The sequence below is a fragment of the Parus major genome, chromosome 14 (genome assembly GCF_001522545.3).
Source record: "Parus major isolate Abel chromosome 14, Parus_major1.1, whole genome shotgun sequence".
Lineage (NCBI taxonomy): Eukaryota > Metazoa > Chordata > Aves > Passeriformes > Paridae > Parus > Parus major.
In genome coordinates, this window is record NC_031783.1 from 6,196,750 (window position 1) to 6,215,561 (window position 18,812).

General features: G+C 38.9%; 1 protein-coding gene across 1 annotated transcript in view; it reads right to left on the reverse strand.

Annotated features, from left to right (window-relative positions):
* Window positions 1-18,812, reverse strand: part of LOC107211146 — a 73,947-nt gene that overhangs the window by 21,296 nt on the left and 33,839 nt on the right. The window contains exons 32-52 of the mRNA XM_033517999.1: window positions 18,382-18,606; window positions 17,421-17,560; window positions 15,888-16,050; window positions 15,690-15,776; window positions 15,061-15,195; window positions 14,545-14,664; window positions 13,798-14,021; window positions 11,951-12,144; window positions 10,478-10,780; window positions 9,780-10,009; window positions 8,593-8,754; window positions 8,330-8,407; window positions 7,618-7,968; window positions 6,696-7,052; window positions 5,372-5,722; window positions 4,327-4,458; window positions 3,536-3,685; window positions 2,983-3,099; window positions 2,213-2,386; window positions 1,290-1,497; window positions 108-274 (exon numbers count right to left, since the gene is read on the reverse strand). Of these exons, the coding sequence (XP_033373890.1) occupies window positions 108-274; window positions 1,290-1,497; window positions 2,213-2,386; window positions 2,983-3,099; window positions 3,536-3,685; window positions 4,327-4,458; window positions 5,372-5,722; window positions 6,696-7,052; window positions 7,618-7,968; window positions 8,330-8,407; window positions 8,593-8,754; window positions 9,780-10,009; window positions 10,478-10,780; window positions 11,951-12,144; window positions 13,798-14,021; window positions 14,545-14,664; window positions 15,061-15,195; window positions 15,690-15,776; window positions 15,888-16,050; window positions 17,421-17,560; window positions 18,382-18,606 (4,068 nt within the window). The remainder of the gene's footprint in view (window positions 1-107; window positions 275-1,289; window positions 1,498-2,212; window positions 2,387-2,982; window positions 3,100-3,535; window positions 3,686-4,326; window positions 4,459-5,371; window positions 5,723-6,695; window positions 7,053-7,617; window positions 7,969-8,329; window positions 8,408-8,592; window positions 8,755-9,779; window positions 10,010-10,477; window positions 10,781-11,950; window positions 12,145-13,797; window positions 14,022-14,544; window positions 14,665-15,060; window positions 15,196-15,689; window positions 15,777-15,887; window positions 16,051-17,420; window positions 17,561-18,381; window positions 18,607-18,812) is intronic.

The window sequence follows — 18,812 nt, forward strand, 5'->3', positions numbered from 1 at the left end:
ACCTGGATTCATTTCACTGAGGCCACTGGAAGTGCTCTGGATTAACGCAAATGTAGCTCAAGTAACAGCTTTCATCAAAAAACAGCAGAAGTTCTGTGGTGCATTACCTTAAGAAAGAAGGGAAGTCCCAGGTGATGGAGAAGTGATATTGAATGCTTCACCTCTGCCATAAGCACAAATATACCAAAGAGTTCCAAGTCTGTGTCAACATCCACAGTCACAGTTACATCTTTCTCATCATATTGGATTTTACAGGCAGTCTTGGCTTTGTTTTCTATATAGAAGGGACAAAACAGTGCCAATTTGAGCAGCTAATTTTTGAGAAATTTCAGTACTGCCTGCATAAAATCAATCCAGACAGCTTTTAGGTTAATATATTCATCAAAGTCATCATTCAGGATTACAAGAACTCTGGTCTGTGGTTGGAGGAGGGCAGAGTTTTTCTGGATGTCCCTGAACTTTGTCCTTACAAAGTCTTGTGGTAACAGAGCTTGTGTATCCACATCCAGTATTAAGTGACAAGTTAGTTCCTGTCAGGAATGTGCAGCTAGAGCTGACTAATCCATACAGCAAACTGCATCCCTGGCCTGCAGCAGCCTCTTCCAGGGAAGAGCTCTGAGCTCTTTTGACCTCCAGCGACTCCTTTTGACTACAGCAGCTCAACAATGCCCAAAGAACATGATCTGAAGACCTTTCCCCACTTTCCTACCAGCTTTTCATTTTTGAAAAGGAAAATACGAGACTGCTAAAAGATAAAAATAAGAGATGTGAATCCCCCCAAATTATTTACTTATCTTATGATAAGACAAAACCCACAGAAATGTGGGTTTTGTGGTGGAAATCACATGGTGACTATGGCTGTCCTGAGAGCAACCTCTCATCCTGCTGTTTTATTCTGAATGGGTGAAAGGAGATGATGCCACTCACATTAGTATTGATTCAGTGCCTGCTAACTTCAGTAATTCCTGCCCTTTGGTGCAGGAATTGCAGTTGTTGAGTTTCCTTCAACATGAATATATTCCCCTGGGGGCACTTAAGGTACCTAGTCATAGTGTAAAAGAGATATGCAGATAGAATTTATGCCCGGGCAAGATTTGAGGGTAGGCTGGCTTCATCAGTTAATCACAGATGTAGTTTCAGAATGACAATTTTACTTACAAACAAGATAGTCTCTTTCTAGGTACTACCAGCAAATCTTACTCAGTTTGTAGCTGTTGAAGGAACAGCTGAAACACCCTCAAAGAACTATTACAGAATAAAAAATCCTGCCAGGAAAGGCAGGTACCCACCTGATTTCTGGAAACTGAAAATCAAGTTGATTGCCTTAGGATAGCCAGATGCCTGGAGTACCTCACTGCTGTGCACACTCTGGCAGAAGAGATCCACTTGGTGGCCAACATAATAGGAGTTAATTATGTATGTGATTGATGTTTCTCCAGCTGCAATGTGCACATATCTCTCTTGAGTAGTGTTTCTCCCTTGAAAAACCAGATCTATCTAAAAAATGATATGGTATAAGTTCTCAAAACAATATTTAAATACTATTTAAGACAGGAGAAAATGGAAGTGAAAGTTCTTTCTAGTCTATACTCATGTCAAAATCTATCCATTAACAAATTGTCTCCTGGCCTTTCATTAATTATCTTTGACTTTCAAGTATGAAGCTCATTCAACTGAATGAATGTCAAGCCATGCCAGCCTCACTGATCCATATTATATTCTCATTAGGTTCTTTTTTGTCCCACAGATGCAACTCCCTTCTTATAAAGAATACTCAGGCTATACCTACTGACAATATTTACCAGATAGTAGGTACTGCAATACTTCCCCTGAAAATAGCACCCAAAGAAATACTTCTTCCAGTATAAAATTCCCATTTAAGAGCTTAGGAGCAACTCCAGTCCCTGGAGCAATGTGCTCAAGCTCTCCTATAGAGCTACAATATCAACAGTACCCACTCAACTAACACAGATCATAATGGAAGAATCTCATTCAGATAGCAGTCAAGGAGCAGCTTTCTCCTTCAGTAGTTCAAATTTTAGGCATCCAGTTTTTAAATATCAGAAAATCTCAGCTTTCATCCTGTACCTTACAAAATGGAGTTTTCATTCAAGTAATGAGCTTGAATTACATAGTTATATAGAACAATAATTATAATTAAAAACAAACAAACAAAACAAAAACCCACAAAACAACAGAAACCCAAAGCTACCTGTAAAGATGATGGGACTCTGGCTTGTAGCAGCCATGGCAAAGAGTGATGGAAATTCCCTGTTATGTTGGTACTTGTTCCAAACTCCTGGATTTGTCCTTCAAGAACTATTAGGTGAGCACCATAAAGCACTTTCAAACTAAAGCTTCTAGTGACTTTGACGTTCAAGATAGCCTGTGTGCAAGAAAAGTAAATTGTGAAAAGACAGAATTGTAAAAGTTAAAGCTCCTGCTGGTCAGAGTTCTTTGGTTGAGACAGTATAATCTCAAAGATGGATCTTTGTATCATTTTATAACCCAACATAGTTATAAATGTCCCTTTTATTTAAGACTTCAACCATTTAACATGTATTCTCAAATATGACCATGCTTTAATGCTATTGAGTTACATGGTTAATAAGTCTTGTGTTTCTCAGATAAAAAAAAATATGCCAAGTAGTCAGAGTTTGGAAGGAAAAAAAACATTTGGAAAGGATCCAGTGAAATCCCAGCAATGTTCCCCTCTGTTCTGTGTGTCCAGGAGACACTGCAGCTCTGTCAGATACATAAATGCAGTGCTTTCCTCTCACTCCACACTGGGAGCCAACCTCCAATCCCAGGCCTGTGCAAAGTCCAGATCTAAGCTCTTCTCCCGTGAGAACAAACAGAGCTTCTGGACTCCCCTCAAGAACAAAGGGAGCACCTGGACTCCCCTTCACCGAAAGAGCAAACGTGCCATCTCTTCCCCAGCTGCTGTTCCCCTTGTGGCCTGGCTCCAGGTTGATAACCTACCTGCAACTCAATCCTGTCTTTTATTTGCAAAGTCTTCAATGTCTCTATGTTATGAGTAAGCTTGTAGTTAAGAGACACAACATCCAACTTCTGGACAAAGTTCAGTTCTTCTGTAATCTGCTCAGTTCAAGTAAATATGACAAAAGTTAACTGTGGCACATCACTGATATGGACTAATTTACATGTCAGAATAAAATTATGAAAACTATTAAACCTTTATGGTGAAGAATTGTCTAATTTTTTTGAAGTCACAACTTCATACTATAAAAGGGGATATGCTGCACCAAGTGAAGATTTTTGATAAGGAAGGTTTTATATAATTTACAAATGTGAGTCATGGATCATTGCTGATGTTAAATTTGTTTCAAGGAGCAATTGCACAGAAGGAGTGGCTGAAAGATACTACCTTCATTTAATTAAGGCCTTTAGAACTAACCCACTAAGTCACTGTGAAGTATTGAATTTGGATTGTTTGCAGAAACACTATTTACCAAATCAGTTAGCTTATTTCAACCTCCATCTCACATACTACTGGTATGGAAGAAAAACTTACTTGTTTGTTGTTCACACAGAAATTAATAAATCCTTTATAGAAGTCACTGTTTTTTTCTGATATCACATCAAGTAACATCCTCATAGGAATGCCAATGTCAGCAGCTTCTTGGATGTTATGGGTTAGCACAGCATCCAACTCTTGCCTTTCCTGTTAATATTTCACAGCATAGAGAGCAAAGCATGTGTAGAACCCAAAGATCAATGCAATAGAGCTCAAACCAGAAATCTGTCTGTCCTACATTTAATATGAATTAAACTCCCACTAGCTATGTTGTGTCTCTGTGGCACAGAAGCATGCAGAAGTTACCAGTTATGGCAGGAAAGTGAAACACCAGGAGGAAACAGATCCTTGTGCATGTTCTCTGCTCTCCTGCTCTGATGACAAGAGAATCCAGACTTGTAATTTTGTCAACAGAAAAACAAGAGATTCACAGCCTTCCCTGTGTTGCTGTCTCACTGAATAAACAAACAGCAGTGTCTCAATTAATCATTGCCTATTACTTTGCAGGGTAAACCACAGTGATGTAAGGAACATCCGATAGAAGTAACAAAATTTTACACATAAAGAGCATAATAAAGAAATGATTCAGGAAGTGCCAGAGCCTATCTCCTATTGTCCTATACATCAGTTGCTGATCATTGAAGGTGCCAGATTTTCAAAGATTTTATTATTTCATTTCTATTCTGGCATTCATTACTAAAGTCTGACTATTTGTTCCAAATAACATAGGTTAGAGAACATTACTCTGTACCTTGTTTACACATTCCAACAGCCTGCAGGGTACTCACATCAGTGACTTTTAGTATAAGGAGTCCTCGGAATTTACTTTCATCAACAGTGATCAGTGTCTGTGAATCTAGGTTCATTTTATCCATCAAAAGGTAGCCTGAGCCATCAATTTTCATTGGTACTCCAAGATCCTGTAAAAGAAAGAAAAACTATAAAAAATCACCACTTTTGCACTTAACCACGAATACGTTATACCCCTGAAACTTAATTCCTAATAGTAACTTTAATCACCTAGCTGTAAAATCAAGTGTATCAGGCAGCAAAAGCACAGAATGTTTCAGAAATCTTGAAAGCTTTTTAATACATTTTATAAATGTTGTCTTTTTCATTTTGAATATGTCTGATTATTTTTGATACATGAGTGAACACAAAGAGAACACTGGACAATGTGGCAGCTCTTCCTGCCTAAATGAAAAGCTAATTAATATTCTATACTTGGCATTGTCCCAGTGACCCAAAGTATCCATAAATTCAGTGAAACCAGACAGTATACAGAAGTTTATTATGGCAGCTCTGTTTTTGGAAAAGGACAAGTATATCTCCTTTTTGTATCTTCAGATTTACTCTGACTTGAATATTGAATCCACAGATCATAATGTGATAATACATCTCTCAAACTTTCCATACACTGAATTTTCTGACCTGACGATTACCTATTTACTTCATTTATTTTTAAACTATTACAGAGTTTGTTTCTCAAACTGCTGAGAAATTTTAACTGCTGATAAAGCCAAAGAGAACTTTGAATAATCATTACTTCTGAATAGAAAAACCTTGCAGAATTCTCAACCATGTTTTAGAAAACACATCAGAGCTAGTACAGCAAGTCCATTATCTGCAGGTACTGATAAACAGAAAATTTGGCATATGCCAAATACAGTGAATGACTGGCTCCAGAAGTAAGATGCAACATTAAAAGAGAATGTTTTTCTTATTTCTCTGTTATCTCTCTGAAATACTTGGATTATTGTCTTTTGACTTTAGCAAGTACAAAGATCCTAGCTTAGATGTATAAATTCAACATTAAATGAGAAAATTCCATACCTGAATTGTTTGACATTTGTTTTCTACAAGCATTTTCCACTGAAGGCTCTTTTCAGGGTCAAAGTCCCCATTCATTTGAAGCTCACAGGCACCCAATTTCATTCCAACTCCAATAAGATATTTTAAGTGTTTCCGTGCAGTGATGGACAGCTCATTTTCCCTTGGGATTTCCTTCAGCTGGGGGAGGTCATGCCTGAATTGAATTTCCAGAGTCATCTTTGGCTTGCACTCTGCTCTCACTTCAAGATGGGCAGTTTTGCCTTCTGTTTCCAGAACAGAGAACAGCTCTGCCTGGCACTTGTCTTTCTGAATGGATCCTGTGAGCCGTGACTGAGCTGGGAAATTGAGATCCTATCAAGATTTAAACAAAAAAATCCTCTGGAATATACAAACAGTTTAAGACAAGTGTGTATTATATGATACAATATCAGAGACAAAAACTACAATCTCCGTGCTGCCATTTTTCTCCCTCTCAACAAGAAATACAGTGATTTTTCCTGAATAGGACCTGATGGAAGATTTAGGGACTGTGCTACAGAATTAACAACTTCTGCATCTTTATGAAGTTTTACATTTATAAAAATTACAAAATACCTGTTTCTTCAGATTGGCAAAGTTAACTAAACATTCTATGCTTCACACCAATCTCAGTTTTCAAACAAATAAATGTACAAATATCATAGGCTTAACAGACATTCTTGCATCTGGTTGTAGAAGGTTTGTTATTTTTAATGATTAAACCTCCAGCTTGACTTACGCAACATCCCAAATGAAAGATTTCTTCCCATTCTGTCAAAGGATTTCAAAAACCACTGAAAAATCTACTATTTTTAATACTTTCAGGGGTTTTCATTCTCTCTTCACTACAACTTTCCTGTCATTTTTATGTTGCCACTTTGTAGTTGAGGAAGTTACTCAATTTGCGGATTTGAAAGCAAAATATAAATGCCTCTGAATAGCTAGGAAAAAAACCCCTAGATTTTGCAGTACTCATTCTTTCTAGTATGGTCAGTGAGGCTAGCTGGAAAAACCAAGGAAATTCTGTTTTGATAAATCCTCACAGACCAGGGAATGTATTTTTGACAGAGCTCAGGCTAATATTGCTGTTCAGCCTTAGAGGGCAGTGTCGGCCTGCGAAGGCAGCAGCCAGCAAAGGCTGAACTGGTCTCAGTCTCCAGAGAGCACCTGGGAACAGGATGTGTGAGACACTGCCTAATGCTGTGACAGGGGTGCCTTCCCAACACTCCAGCACTGGCATTTTAACTAAAACCCGCAAGGCCTTCATTTGATCCCAAAACTTTTTTTAAAAGCTTCCCACAGCTACCTGCAGAAGTTGACATTCTGTTTCTGTTTCCAGTGTCCAGTCAGCTTTATTCTGAACACAGAGATCCCCTCTAGCCCTCAGTCTGCATCTGCCAGCCTGCAGCAGGAAAATGCCCTCTGTGGTGGAGTCTGTGGCTGCAGAAATCAGGACAGAGTTTTCAAAAGGCAGCCCAAGCTGGCTGAGCCAGGGATGTGAGTGCCTGAGCATCCCTTGGAGTGTATATTCATGCTGGCAGGAGGTGTCTATCTGCACATCCACTGCTCTGCCATCACACTGCAGGTTCATTAACAAGCCCACGTTGCAGACGTTCTGTCGAAATGAACCCCCCAAGACTGCAACACGAGGCAATCCCGTCCTCTGCAACAGAAAAGATTACACGGTTTAAAACACACAAAGTAAAGCAACTGTCTTTCCCCATTTGTACCTAATTCATGAGAAAGTATTCCTTCCTTCTGAAACCATCTGCTTTTGGAAAGGACCATACAAAATAACTTGTTTCATAGAGAAATCTGAAATTTCTCTGTGAAAAACCTGAAAAAAAAAATAATAGGGGGGAGGGGGAAAGAAGAATAAATCCTGCAATAAACTTTTCATAACTATTGTAGAAGAAAAAAGTCTTAACCTCCACAATTCCAAACTGAAAAGACATGCTTTTCACTAGATTTTAGGACAAAAGTTTCTTTTAATTAATAAACTATTATTAAGTAATGTTTTTATGACAGCAGCATTAACATCTACCATTGTATTACTCCAAATTATCATCTTCAAATACACTTCCCTGTGCAAGTGCTCTGACTCATTGCTTTGCCAGAACAACTTCAAGGACTAAATTTGTCAGAATGTGTCAGAAGACAGTTTTCTGTAACTCAGTGATCTGAAATACACAGACTGGAAGGATATGAAGAAAATAATCTGGGCTTACCTCTAGACTGATGCACTTGTTTCTAAAAGCAAGTACCCATCCTGTCTCATTGCTTGCCAGGGTCACTTCCCCATCAGCTTCCAAAGTGCAAGGCCCAAGTACAATACTAAGGATGCCCTTGTATTTGTCACTTCTCATGGCTGACACCTTCAGTTGGTTTTCTCTGGCAATTCCCAGAGAATGAAGTAAAAGCAAAGAATGCTGGAAGTCGATTTCTAAACGAGGATGGGTGTTAGTGGTGGCATAGAGCTGCAGGCAGGCAAATACATCATGAAAAGAAACATGTCCAAAGAGGATGACAGTAAAGTTGCTGGTAAATACTGACCCATTCAGTGAAAGTCTTGCTGGAGTCTGAAAAATTACAGAAAACTGTTGTCATGTTTGCTTTCCTGTTAGGTCACATACTGTTTTTAAAAGCTCCTATTACTAGAAGGTTCCCTACACCATTTTGTATTCATCCTACATAATTATAAATGTTGAAACAAATGGGGAGATGGACTCAAATCTTTATTTGGGACTTCCAAAATAGAAATAACATAAAGAAAACCCAAACCAGTAATTAATGGAGTGAAAATATTTGAAAGTGCACACAAAACTTCCAGGAAGCTCAAATCCATTTCCATGTGCCTCACACTTTCAGTACTTAGATTCTCTTCATGGTAGTTTAAGACACTATTTTGCTGACAGCAAAGTTTATAAATGAAGCCAGTACCTCAAAATGATGAAATGCAATTGCACCATTGCAAAGGCCAAAAAGTTTTTTGTTAGCAGATTCTCCGCTGCAAGCAACCTGTTGGTGTTGTCAAAAAAGTACATTCAGAATATGAAGAAAAGCAGGGAGAACTAAAATTCAAAGGAGCAAGTTACAGGGCTGCTTTAAGGATCAAACGGATCAAGGCACCAAAATAGATTTAAGAACAGTTTAGTGTTTAGTGCACTACATAGATTACAATATATGGCAGGATTTTTGCAAACCTCTAGTACACATGGAACGATGTCTGTCAGTCCTCTCACATCATGGTGAAGTGAAAGAGAAATTTCCATGGCAGTGTCAGTGGTTTTCTTCTCTATTGCAATCTTGAGCTGCTCTGTCTCCACTGTGGCTGTTATCCCTGCAGCAATCTTTCTGGAGAAATTCTATGCACAAAAGAAACCAAATCATGGAAAGAAACAAACAACAACAACAACCCAGCAATGACTGGTAAAGGCAGAGTGTGTTTCACTGTGCTTAAACATCACAGCCTGTGTCAGGGCAGCAGCACTGGTTAAACAGAAGCGCAAATTCATCAAAGTAGATACATTTCAAATAGAGATTGTAGTGTCATGCCAGACCTTCTAAATGCAGTGTATCAATAATTCCTTCTGGCTCCAAAACATACTGAGAGCATTCAGTACCCTGAAGGATTTGAGCCCTCAGGCACAAACAATTAAAGCACTGGAACTACTAAAAAGCAAGGCAAAGGAACTGTTTAGAATTCTTTCTCTGCACACCTCTGTGTCTCACCCTACTGCAGTGGTTGAAGCCACCCAAGTATAAATAAACACAAAGACTTGAGCCTTTCAGTGGATGTCTGAGATAGCAAAGTATTTGGACCCTTCTTTTATGGAAAGATAATCTGCAATGCAAAAGAGCTTAACATTCACAGATCTGTAGCAGAAACACAGATAGAGAGAACAGTGGCTAAGCAACACCATACCAGGAAATCATGGTCCATAATGCTTCTGTGGGTAGGAATTTCCAAAGGGAAAGCCATGCTAAACACTCTTCTGCTCTTTAATAGCCATCCAAAAGATGACACCCGGACCAGTTAAATCCAGTACCAGATGCAAGCCTTAGGCCTGCTGGTCCACTTTCCATTTATAGGGGAAAGATAAAACTGGACAAGACATCTGTTCATATGCAGCAAAGCACTTCACTTAAATGAGAACTGAACATAGCATCTCATGTAGTCTAGATTCATCTCCAAGAGCTCAGACGAAAAGTCCACAGTATGACAAGGAGCCAGACACCACCTTTCTTTCACTCAGTAATTTAGTAAATCTCAAACACAGAGCAGCTTCGAAAATAAATATATAGAGTGCACAGGAAAAGCCTGGAGTTATTATATATATACAAATTGTCCTGCCTGAAATTAAACTTGCATAGGCAGAACTCTTCTTACCTCATAATAGCCAGCAGCTTCTAAAACAAAAGGGATCCCATGTTTCTTTATCTTTGAGATGTTGTGCTTTATGCTGACAGATAGCTGGGGTATTGGGAGCTCTGTGGCCAGTCTGTGTCCCTCAAACACAGCAGCAATCCTTTCACTGCCACTCTCCAGGGCTATGGCAATGGTGTGATTTCCTGTGCCATGCTCACACGTGGCAGTAAGAATGCCATCCAAAGGCAACCCTATTGCAGGGAAGGAAGTAAAATCAACACAGCACTTCTGGATTATTATTACAGACTACAAAGAAGTACTACAGATCAAAAGAAGCCTTCCATAGTTTTTCATAAGGAACCAAAGGAACCCATGCAAAATTATTGATAACTTCAGTTCATGAAAACCCACAGCTTTGCTTAGGAAACAACACTTGGCATAAAACTATATTTAGAGGAACTGGTCAGCTTTGATGCTGTGCAAGAACACAGATGTACAAGTGAGAAATAATTTACTCTGAAGTATTTCAAAACTCTTTGAACTATTTCTGTGTCCATTTTACTGTATTTTCTCAACAATATTAAAAAGAATACTGCTAAGACCAGATTACATTTTGTTCTGGTGTGAGCAAACACAACTAATCTGTTTCCACTGGTCAGCAGTCATTTAGATAAATTCACCTTGTTAGACCACACCATCAAGTCCAATTTCCTTCCTACCTGCATTTTTTAAGAAGTCGACATTATGTGTGAAAGCCCCACTGACTCTGCCATGCCCATGATCCATGATATTGAAAAACTCTACAGAAAGAGCCTTCTCATCCACCTGGAAGCTAGCTAGCCCCCTTTTCTTCTCTTTACTCAGCTCCAGGTGTCCTTTCAGTCGTGCCTCCACTGGGACTGCCTGACTGCCATTCTGAATGATGGCAACAGTGATATTGTGCACAGTGGTATTCCCAAACACATTCCTGTTCTTGACATGCAGTCCATACAGTCTTTTGTTGACCATCACATTGATGTTACCTGTAACAGGCAGAAATTATTACTGCAGAGAGACATTCTTGGGACAGAAATAACCACAGTTTTAGAAGTAATGTATAAATTAACCATTACTTTAATACCAGGAGGAAGTAGCAAAATTTCCATTTATTATACAAGATAATTTTGCCTAATCTAGAGAGCAAATCAGTTCAATGTTGAGGGTTTCTCTACTAGTGACTGTATGTGTTTAAAACAAATTACATACTAGTATTTCTGGCAGATGTTTATTCACCAAGCTGCTTGTGCTCTTAGGCCATATACTATACTATAGTCACTGCAAAAGAAAATGTGCAGATGGATTGTGATCTACTACTTGTATAATTACAGGCTAAACAATCCCTCCAGAGCTCTAGAGTGACCTACTCCACCCATGGAGCCATTCAAAGGAGTAGGAGTCTCAAGTGATCCCCCCATTCCAAAAGAGGAAAGAGGCCACCCACTATTTCCTTTAATCCATGAAAACATGAAAAATCCCACACTATGTTATTTCACTGAAAAGAACTCTCAACCCGATGATCCATGGTTCATTTTGCATGCAAAATACTCTGCCCTGCATTATACAGAACCACAGAATGGTTCAGGCTGGAAGAGACTTAAAGCCCATCTTGCTCCAACCCCTCTGTCATAGGCAGAGACACCTTCCACTGTCCCAGGTTGTTCAAAGCTCTGTCTAGTCTGGCCTTGAACACTTCCAGGGATGGAAGCAGCCACAGCTTCTCAGGGCAACCTGTTCCATTATCTGATCACCCCCATAAGGAAGAATTTCTTCCTAATATCCAATCTAAACCTGCCTTCTCTCAGTTTGAAGCCATTCCCCCTTGTCCCAGTGTCACTCCAGGCCTTTGTCTAAAGTGCCTCTCCAGCTCTCTTGGAGGCCTCTTTAGTTACTGGAAGGGGCTCTAAGGTCCCCCTGGAGCCTTTTCTTCTCCAGGCTGACAATCCCAGCTCTCCCAGCCTGCAGGGGAGAGGAGCTTCAGCCCTCTGATCTCTGTGGTCTACTCTGGACTTGCTCCAACAGGCACACATTGCTCTTCTGTTGAGGGCCCCAGAGCTAAATGCATTGTGCAGCTCAGGAAGGATTACATTAAAATTAAGAAGCTTTCTTAAGAAAGATAGCTGCAGGTTAGAACAAAACACAAAGGAACAGAGTACCATTGTGAACGTTGTTTTTGCACTTCAGTAATCCATCCAGAGAAAGGAGATGAGGTATGGCCTTTAATCCAGTAAAAGTGTGTTGGACTCTTCCATTTAGGGACAAAACAAAACCAACTTTCTGCTCCCTGGCTCCCATGAAATCCATGTGAAGCCTATTTTCATTAAGCTTCAAGTCAGAAGACAAAAGAAGTCTAAAAAGACAGACATAATAATTGCTAGTAAGATATTATTATGGTTAATTCAGAATTGTCAAGATACCCCTCCTCACTCAAAGCAGGATCAATGAGAGCAGGGTGCTCAGGAGTGCATGTGGTCAGGTTTGGAGTATCTCCAAGGATGGAGACTCCCCAGCCTCCCTGGGCACTCATGCCAGTGTTGTGAATCAGGCAATCAGATGCCTTGCACTCAGCACACGCCATTCACCAGATGTTTATAAATTCCTTAGTAAAGCATCACAGATTGGCAGACTAATTTTTCTTTCAATTTCTTGAATGCTTTTGGTATGGTTCCTAATAAAAGAAAGAGTTGGAGAGACTTTGAATTGGAAATGAAGCCTTCTCTGTCATGATATGAAATGTCTCTTTGGTGCTGATTTAAAAACAGCATTTGAGAATTCAGCTTAAAAATAATTCTAAGCACCACCATCATTTGAGTTTGGTAAATGAACCAACAATATTTCTTTACATCTTGGTCCTGAATTGAACAGTGTTGGAGAAACACAGCACAGCTTTATAGGGAAACCTGCTGGAACAACAAAAAGCTCCATTTTCAGTGTTGTAAGTATAAGACTGAGACACAATTTTCACATTACCTTCAACAAACTATCCACCGAACTATCTGACTTTCTAGACTCAAGTATACTACACAAAATACCTAAAAGTGAGGCAATGATTCTAGTTTTCATAGTGTTAGACATCCCTCCTAGAAATTGGAACCCTGTTGAAAGACTGATGACAAGTAAAACCTCAGTGAAAATCCACTCCATGGGAAGAAAAAAACTATACAGTTCAGGGAAGTAAGTTTCATTCCATCAGTCAGCAACCAAAGTCTGTACAGATTGCATCCTTTGAGCTTTTGTCCAGAAACATTCAACAGTTTATTTTTGTTTGTATTCTCACTGCAAAACAAATCCTAAACAAATTGTCATTCTAAAAATTTTAAGTGTTCTGTTTTCTTTCCTGTGAACTACAATAAATTGCTCTCTTATGGCTTACTCTGGTATTTAAACAAATTAATACACTATTGGAAGCCCAGAACTGCAAGCAAACTGCAGAGGCACATGAAATACCCTTCTTGGAATATTTTATCTTATTTTTAGTGTTACTAGTAAATCAAATGTGCCTCATCTAAACTGTAGTATCTTCAGATTCCTTTAACTCTTATTTCCTCATTCTCCTTATTCTATCCAATTGGTGAACACTGGGCCCTCTGCAGGAACACTAAATTCTTCACTGCATAGCTTTGTGTTTGTGAAATTTGAAAAATCATTTGAAACTTGGGAGGGTCAAATTTCTATTTCCCACCTCTGTCACCTCAGAGCTTTCTTCAATACTTTAAAAGCCTTATTATAAACATCAGGAAGTGCCCTTTTCCACTGGCATAGCTTGTACTATCTCTTCACTCAAAGTTCTCTATACAAAGTCCTTGGAAAGCAAGTAGAACACATTAACACAGCTTATACCAACTAATGAAATATAAGGACACAAGTATTTCAATGACAGGGATAACATACAAACCAGCATTCACTCAGTGACCTTTCTGCAGCCATAGGGAAGTTGTTACATTTAAATTTGTGTCCCAGAACACTCTTCAGTACCTCAATTAACCAACATTGATTTCTCTACCTTGATGGAAATATTTTGCCCATGAGCTGAAACTGTACTGATTCTGGATTTGTCAGGATTGTCTGATGGAGAAAAGCCCTCAGTTCAACAATTCTGGCATTCCTCCTGTTTTCACTGTTCACATCAACCTCCAGCATCAGCATTTCCCTTCCATCGGAATGAAGGTGAAGGGAGCCATTGACACTGTTTTCACCATAACTCTTCAGGGCTGCCTGAGCCTGCACCTAGAGAAAGGAGAGCACGAGATGAAAGACCTCAAATTATAATACACAATACTGAAACATAAGTTTGGGTAATGATATTGCAGACAGCAAGATGGGACTGGACAAAAGCAGAGAGGGCAGCAAGGAGGAAAGGAGTTTTTAGTTCCCATCTTCGTTTCCTATCATCTAACTCTCATTTTATTTGGCAATAAATTAAGTTGATATTGCCCAAGGTGAGTCTGTTTTGTCTGCGAAGGTAATGGCTAAGTGATCTTCCTGTCTTTATCCCAACCCTGTCACAACAAAATGTGAGCTACATTGAATTTTAAGTACAGTTTAACACGATTTTAAGAGTTTTCTGAATTTCAGCCAAAACTCAAGCCAGCTATTCCAACCCCATTTAGCTATCTAGCCAGAATAAACTCTAAGCATCAAAAGTTAACTGTTTCCCTAACAATTTACACCTCTTAATTGTAGTCATTGAGTGTATGAACTGCAAATCTTCAAGTTCAAGCAACAAGACTGTAATCACCAGGGGACTGACCTGTGAAGACACGTTCTTGTTGATGATGACTTTTACACTCACACCACTGTCAAAGTGTTCCAGTTTAGTCTGCCTGGAAAACAGCTCCCCACTTAGGCCCATTGCTTGTGGAAACTCCAGCTATTTGACAAAGTAAAGTATTAGAACAGAACATCGCATTCTCCCCAACTGCCTCATGTGATTTAGTGTCTGAACTTTTAGCATGAAGTGAGTGATACATACAAGAAGTGTTTGTATCAAATTTTACCAGTATTATCCCAAGATACTGAAAAATATATTGATAGCAGTAAAAAAAGCATGAACAAAAAGGCCAATGTATGCCTTACAAGGGATTATTGACACAAATTATTGAACATAACTGAACCTGCTGAGATACCTACAGTTATTTATCAGGGCCAGGACTCGCTTGGATTAGGACATTTACCAGCATCAAACAATTATAATTCTAAAGACAATATAGTGAAACAGTTACCAAGACATAAAAAATAAAATACCAAAAATTAAAACCATCCATACCTGGAATGAGTGTGTCACATCCATGTGTAAAAGATGTCTAAAATCTGCCTCACTGGATTTGTCCTGATATCTCCCTAGAAAACTGAGAACATCTTCCTTATTCACTTTTAAGACAGTCTCAAGCTCATACTTCACCTGTGTGTTAAGAATGGGAGTAAGCAAAGGGCACTGAGCACTAACCATGTGTATAATGAAACAACAGGGAAGTCTTCCCTACACATCATGAAAAATGAAAGAGTTGCAAACTATTATGTTTTGGTTCAGAATGAAAAACAAGAAAATGAGGAAAAAATAGCTACATTTGGCAAGAAAAATTAATAGATACAGCTAGATAAGGGTGAGAATCCTGAATCCATTCTATCCCAGTACTTGTTTTATTAATAACACTCATGCATAATAATACTCAAAAAAATTATATATGAAGTATTCTTATCATAGATTACTACACAACATATTATCATGCACAGTTAAGGAGGTACCAAGGACGTAATCATCCTCTGAATATTTTGGTTGCCTTAGATGCATGGCAAGGAACTAAAGACCTATAGCAATTGAAGTCTGAAAAGACAAAGTGTAAATAAGCAGGTAACGAACATCTCCTAACTGAATCTAACGGGAAATTTACTCACACTTTGATGACTTAGAGTTAAAATGCACATTTCAACATCTTTGGGAAACATCCTGTAGTTATAAGGATGAATTAAGCCAGCACAAATCTAAAAAGAAGTTTGAGATAAAATGCAAGGAATATAAGTAATATTCAATAAACCACTCATTTGCTGGTTGTTTTGGTAAATCATACTAAAGGAAGTTCCTGGATAACTCACATAGGGGTTTTCAGGTTGGTAGCCAAGTATAAGGGTCTGAACTGTTTCCTCCACCCCATTTATCAAAACTTTTGTTTCCATGAAATAATGTTTTTGCTTTTTGTCAACAGTAAATGTCTCCTGCAGAAGGAAGCTCTGCAGAAAGGGCACTTTAAAAGGATGCCTGGAAAAAAAAATAAACATAGTGTAAAAGATCTTAATAGACAACTACAAAAAGAAATCACAAAGAGTTCAACTTGAACCCAAAATTATCAGTTACCATCAGGTTGTCAAGTACAGAAATAAAACACATAGGACTGGACACTTAAGAAACTAAAGAGCATAATTACAACTGCATACAAACTCCACACGCTAACCTGAATTTTTGAAAGAGTTTCTATCCTGAATTTGGTAAATGCCTGGAAAAGCATTGGGGGAAGGTGCTGCTCCAAAATTCTGACATGCATAACCAGCACATACATCTTCTATACCTGCATGGCCAATACTTCATTTCGAATACAGAAAGTATCCCAAAGCTCCTGGCAGGTTTGAAAATCTTACCTATCCACATCTTATGTTTTCTGTAGAAACAGTATCTACATGCCAAGAATCCTGCAACAGATGTTCAACACTACACAGCTCTAGGAGCAGTTTACTTCTTCAGTGTAATGTTTTATGGACTTTATAAAATATTTCTACACTTTTACTTAGTCAAACCTCTTGGAAGCATGCACAAACCTTTATAAGCAGACACTGGACTGCCTTTACACATGTTAGAATACCTACTACAGCTGTTCATTTACATATTTTTTTACTGAAAGGACACTTCCCAGTGTTTTAATTATCTATGAGCTACACAGTGGTTCCTAAGGCAGCCTGTGCACTCCTGTTGATGCTGCTGTGCCTTAAGAAAGCTGAGGTTTCCCCAGAGGTGATCCAGTTGTCTCTAATCTGAGCATACACTTTTACCAAGGCCTTCAGGCTGGGCTTCAGTAATGGATAATGAAGAGAGAAATTTCAGGGACAGCCAATATGTAGAAGAAGCACACTCATTCTCATCAGAAAATGGAAGAATATTCCAAAATCTAAACAAGACCATTTGTTACATCTTTTAAGAGGATACCTCTGGCTTTAGAATGGCTACATAATGCCTAAGGACTAGGAAAAAGGCACATGGATGGCACAGAGAATCAGATCTGCATTTTGGAACTTCTCACCACATCCCAGTTTGGACACACCATAAATCCTACTGTTTTCAAGAAATGAGGCTATATGCCTCGCTGAGTTGCCAGCAATCATGTCACAGTACATGTGATCTGTTGCCTTTGACAGCTTTGTTCACTGTCATTTAAGTAAAGAGGCCAAAAGCTAATGGAGGCAAATAACCAGCCCATAAATCTGCTGTGCTTGAATAAGTTCAGGGAGCCAGATGGAACAAACAGACTTTGTGCATGTTGTACTTTGTAAAGTCCAGAACATTTCCTAAGAGCATCAAGATGCACATTAAATTTAGGCCAAAAACATTCTTAAAAGACAGAAATAAGAATACTAAACCTGAAATGGAGGGTTGCACGTTTTTGGTAGAGCATCTTCTCCTTCCTCAGCTCTTTTATCTGACCTTCACACTGCAGTATGACAGGCAGACTTTTATAATCTCTCCATACAATCTTCACAGAAATGTTTGTCTTCTTAGGCTGCACTCAGATCATGAGACCAGAACAGGAAAGGATAATTGCATCAGATTTACTGCATTCATATGGAAACCATGTTGTTCAACAGGCTGTCACTTTACAGACCAAACCATTTCTGCTGCAGTTTAAGTCCAGATTTCCATTAATCTCTCAGAGGATTAAAAGTGCCATCAGTAGAAAATTGACTCCAACAGAAGACAAACGCCCCTTAATGTATCACTTGAGTGCCCCCTATTTGCAACAGAAGTGAGCTCCGGTACATAAATAACCAAACTGGATTTTCAAAGCATGGAAAAAACATTTTCAAAGTTATGTTTAAAAAAACCACTTTTTAAGCCTTCCTGCAAGGTGTGAATGGACCAAAGTAACTGATCAAAGTACCTCTTTCGAGGAGAAACTGCTGATTACCCTTCCTGTGCCACAGACATCAAGCAAAGCAAAAATTATTTTAAGACTGGAAGGGATGTAGAGATTAAAATAGCATATAAACCTGGGCTGTTACCATGCTCACTAGCAGGCAAGATATTCTGATTCTCCAAGACAGTAGAATCTTCCACACCTCTCATACATCTGCATGAATTTGTGAGTAATCACATCTTCAGCTCTATTTCTAGTCACGCTGTCTGTCTTCACCCTCTCCTCCCTGGAGGACTGTTTGGGCTCCCTAATAGGAGAGAAGTACTCCAAACTATTCCACACAAGTTTTTGTTTTCTTTTTGAATCTAGATTTACACTGCAACCTGTCAAAACAGACAGAAATAGATGCAGTACTGGAAGGGTTTAAGTTTCAACACTAGCAATAACATCTTTCAGGAAGAGAGTGCAGAGTCAAAAAAATTGCTTTTGTTTTTCTTTCTCACCGTTGGCAGATTCTGATAGTTGGCTGTGAAGTTAAATTCCTGTTTTGTACTCTTTATCTTAAAGCAGAGAAGTTTGGCTCGTTCATTATTCTCCAAATGAATCTCATTCTTCACAAGCTGATTCCACAGAGAGATCATTTCACTATAGCTGTGCAGAACATTCCTCCCAATACGATTAACTGTGGATGCCTAAAAAACAAAGACATTAGTCTGGCTGAGCCAGGACAGACAGCATTCCATTGTGCACCAGCACAGCAGAGAGGTGACAGAATGATCATTTACAAGAACTATTAGAAATGTGTGTCAGCTTCTCCATTATCAAAATACTCCAAATTACCATACAGAGTTCAAAGTTTATTTTATCTCCTCCAAGCAAAGGAGAGACAAAAAGCTAA